At 42.6% G+C, this 4,716-nt stretch overlaps 1 protein-coding gene across 1 annotated transcript in view; it reads right to left on the reverse strand.

The window, feature by feature from the left end:
- Positions 1-222: 222 nt before the first annotated feature.
- LOC109967656 (zinc finger protein OZF-like) overlaps positions 223-4,716 on the reverse strand; it is a 9,103-nt gene continuing 4,609 nt past the window's right edge. Inside the window, exon 2 of the mRNA XM_020613392.1 lies at positions 223-1,927. Within this exon, the coding sequence (XP_020469048.1) occupies positions 1,049-1,927 (879 nt within the window). The 3' untranslated portion in view covers positions 223-1,048. The remainder of the gene's footprint in view (positions 1,928-4,716) is intronic.

Genomic DNA, 4,716 nt, shown 5'->3' on the forward strand with positions numbered 1-4,716 from the left:
AAGACGTCGCACACTTTCATCATGCAGCTCTTCAGAAACTCTCCCTCGGTAAATGTCCGGGCTGATTTTCTCCTCTGCCACAATAAAACTTCTTTCACAGCAGCTTCACTGTGTGATTTCACTTTGGTGAAAACGTCTGCTGTGATGTCAGATTCCTCTTCAACTCCTCTACCTTCTGTAGCTTCTGTTCTGCATTCACATTTTTCAGCTTGTCCTGATGTTTTGTCTCGTAGTGCCGTCTTAGCTTATATTCCTTAATTACAGCCACATTAGTGCCACAAATAAGACACACGTTTACCGGCAATGCCAGTAAACATATACCAAATACCAAGATACCATCATGACAAATATGGAGAGAGGATTTCTGTTTTACATATTTTGGTTGGGATTTGGCCCTGGTGCCCCGTGCAGATTACACCCTAGTTATAAGAATTTTTATGGCTTTAACATGCACTCTGTGACAAGCAGTTACAAATTCACCAGAGAATAAAGTCAGTATAACATCATGGGGTAATTACAGATGCCTCCTTAGTAAAAGCTTTTACATGGCCCTCAAAACAGGCCACAAATGAACCACGCACATGCATGGGGGGGAGCTATAGGTGCACTTTGGTACTTCACCAAATAGCACTACATCTCTGGACACTTCCAAAGTCAGTCTATTCCCACATTGGTTACATATGTATGGCCTTTCTCAGCTCAACCTTATTTATATAGAACTTAATAACTGAAAGTGTACCAAAGTGCTTTACTTACACCTGGTAAACACAATATAAAAAACCCAACATTAAAAACTGAAAACAATAAGAAAGTGATCAACGGCAACAAAACTTCTTACGCTTTGCTAGGAACCAAAAGCGAAAGTAAATGAGCAAGTCTTTAGTTTGGATTTGAAGACGGAGAGATCACTAATAGAACAAAGCTAAGGTGAAAGAGCACTCCACATTGTAGGAGCAGGTATAGTGAAAACAGTCTGAAGCTCTCCTGTATGAATTTGTCGATGCTCATTTAAGCAACTCTTTGTAGTGCAACTTTTCCCACAGAGGTCTCAGCTGTATGGTTTCTGTCCTGTGTGAATTCGTTGATGTCGTTTTACATGACTCTTCTGAGTAAAGGATTTTCCACAGTGATCACAGCTGTATGGTTTCTCTCCTGTGTGAATTTGTCGATGTTGCTTTAAAATTCTCTTGTGAGCAAAGGTTTTTCCACAGTAATCACAGCTGTATGGTTTCTCTCCCGTATGACTTGGTCGGTGATCATTTAGGGATCTCTTCCAAGTGAAACTTTTTCCACAGAGATCACAGCTGTATTGTTTCTGTTCTGTGTGACGTCGTCGATGTTGGTTTAAGCAACTCCTTGTAGTAAAAGTTTTCCTACAGTGATTACAGCTGTACGGTTTCTCTCCCGTATGAATTTGTTGATGATCTTTTAAGGATTTCTTCAAACTAAAACTTTTCCCACAGATTTCACAGCTGTATGGTTTCTCTCCTGTGTGAATCCGTTGATGTTGGGTTAAGAAACTCTGCTTAGTAAAAGTTTTCCCACAGTAGTCACAGCTGCGTGATTTCTCTCCTGTATGAATTCGTCGATGCTCATTTAAGGAACTCTTCAAAGTGAAGCTTCTTCCACAGTGGTCACAGCTGTATGGTTTCTCTCCTGAATGAATTTGTCGATGGTCATTTAAGGATCTCTTCCAAGTGAAACTTTTTCCACAGTGGTCACAGCTGTATGGTTTCTCTCCTGTGTGAATTCGTTGATGGTCATTTACATGACTCTTCTTAGTAAAAGTTTTCCCACAGTAGTCACAGCTGTATCGTTTATCTCCTGTGTTAGATTTCTGATGACTCTTTAGATCATGCTGTGATAGGAAGGCTTTGTCATGCTGGTGACAGTGGTGATGAGGCGATGTCTTTGTGTCTGTCTGTGTCTATAATGACAGATGTAGAGAGAAAGAGATAAATCTCATGCTAGAACGAAGCATGAATTCCAAGTATGTAGCATTTTTCATGACATCCTTCAATCATCATATCTCAGACAAAAGATCATTTCTAGAATAGTTCACGACATTAAGTTTGCAGTGCCAAGAATTGGACATCAGACTTCAAACATCAAGTAGTGGGTCTAAAACATCAGTTTAAGGTTTGCAGTAGTGATGGCTGTCTGACACCAATGCTCCGATACAAGCTTCAAACTCGAAGTAGCATCTTCCTTGAACCACTGCTTCGAAGCTTGCTTTGGTGCAGAAAAAGACATGTCACCGATGACGTCCGAAACAGAAACTGCTTCGGTCCCCTGAGTGAATCACATGACTAGTTCAAACCAGTCGATACTGCTTCATAACGTGAGACCTTACTGTGCGCACTTCAGCAGGTTCGAAGGCATGTAAAAGCACTATATAGCCACCCAAAATGATGCACAACATGTGGGGTTGCTGTCGTAGTAGGTGTGTGCGTAGCTGCTGTCGTTATTATCATGACTGCTTTTGTTTGATCACCATCATGGAGCCAGCTAGGAAGAGAAGCCGTTCTCCAATGTGGCATCACTTTCAGCTGATCAGTCCTAATAAGGTAGGTGCTTTATTACTCCTTGGTTATGCTACTGCACCTTTATGTAACTTAGGCAAAGTTGCATACATGGCTAATACTGTCAGTACAGCCAGTACAATAGTCTTCATATATCCATGATGTATTTGAAGTCAACATTAAGTAGCATTATAGTGATGTATCTAATAATTTGTTTGCATATTGCTGTTTACACAGGTCCAGTGCTTACTGTGTCCCCAGCAATTGGTGTATAATAATACGTCATCAATGCTGAGGCACTTCAAAGCCAAGCATGAGCGCATGCAGGAAAACAGGTCATGGTGGACTATATTTACTATACACATTCTTCCCCATGATTCATTAGCATAATATCATTCCAAATTATGCTGTCTTGGAAAAACCTGAGTGCACTGATTCATGGTAAAGGCCTTCAATCAAACGATAAAAAGTGACATGGACTCCTGAGGCTTTCACTGGCCTGAAGTTGGCACTACAAACTACTCTGCCTTTAGTTTTGCCTGACCCGACGAGACCTTTCAAACAGACTGTGGATGAGAAAAATGCATTTACAACCTCTGTTCTTTTGCAGGAACATGGGGGATGTCAATGCCCTGTTGCATATTTCTCTGCTAAGCTTGATCCTGTTGCAGCTGGACTACCTCGCTGTGTCAGAGCAGTGGCAGCTGCTGAGAAAGGTATCATGGCTTCCAGAGACATTGTTGGTTATTCTAATGTCACTTTACTTGTTCCTCATGCTGTCTCAATGATTTTGTTCGAACAAAAAAAACATCTCTCCACAGCACATTAGCTTTAGTACAACACTGTTTTGTTAGATATGCCTAACATCAAGGTAAAAAGATGCACTTCTTTGAATCCTGCAACTCTTCTCCCCACACCTACTGATGGTGAGGGACATAACTGTGTTGCCATTCTTCGACAGGTCTGTTCACCTCGACCTGACCTCCAGGAAACACCACTGACCAACCCTGATCTTATTCTGTTTGTAGATGGCTCCGCATCCAGAGATCCAACTACAGGATTAAATTGTGTCGGTTATGCTATGTGCTCTTCTCGTGCCACTCTAACCTCTGCAGCCCTCCCCTCTCACTTCTCTGCTCAGGCAGCTGAACGGGTTGCTCTCACTGAAGCGTGCAAACTGGCAGACGGTTAATATTTATACTGATTCGAGATATTCATTTGGAGTTGTGCATGATTTTGGATCTTTATGGAAACACAGACAGTTTCTTAAATCTGAAGGTAAACCCATTGTTCATCATGACAAAATTGCAGCCTTACTTGATGCCATTTTACTGTCCAAAGCTATTGCTGTGTGTAAATGTCAAGCTCACACTAACAGCTCTCATCTCCCGAGCAGATGCAGCTGCAAAGGAGGCAGCACTCTCCTCCACCCACACATGCCTACACATGCCTTGTTTGTTTGTACTCCTGTGTCTGTTCCCAGCTCTCTCCTTGCACTACAGTCTTTTGCTACTCCTCCAAAGAAGTAGCTATGGCACTCCTGTGGAGCTGCTGTTATCTGGTGGGGGCCTGATGGCAAACCCTGCCTGCCGAAACACTTCTTTCATCACTACGCCAAACTTGCACACTGTCTTGACCATGTGTCCAAAGGGGGAATATTGGACCTCAACACAGCACTGGTTCACAAAAGGGTTCTCTACCTATGCTCAGAAATATTGTCAGTCATGGATGATTTGTGCAACCAACAATCCAGGTAAAACAACACCACTCACACAACAAGCAGCACACCCTACACCTGTCCATCACTTGAACGCCTGATGGTGGTGGAAAAAGTACTGCCTTGTTATGGTTGACATGTTTTCAGAGTGGGTAGAAGCTTTTCCTGCTAAACATTCCAGCAGCCAGACAGTGGCTAAAGCACTGTTAACAGAGATTGTTCCCAGATGAATTCCAGCCAGAATCAGCAGTGATAATGTTTCTCACTTTGTTAATGCTGCTATCCAACAGGTTGGAGAGTTTCTAGGTGTCGACCTCAGAAAACATTGTACCTATCATCTAGCCAGTGGAGGAGCGGTGAAAAGAGAGAATGGGACATTGAAATTGAAACTTGCTAAATGCTGTGAGGAAACAGGTCTCTCTTGGGTACAAGCACGGCTCCAACACTGACCTGTTGGTCACTGGGACCAGCTCGGCA

Source organism: Monopterus albus, unplaced genomic scaffold, assembly GCF_001952655.1.
Source record: "Monopterus albus unplaced genomic scaffold, M_albus_1.0 scaffold133.1, whole genome shotgun sequence".
In the NCBI taxonomy this organism is placed as follows: domain Eukaryota; kingdom Metazoa; phylum Chordata; class Actinopteri; order Synbranchiformes; family Synbranchidae; genus Monopterus; species Monopterus albus.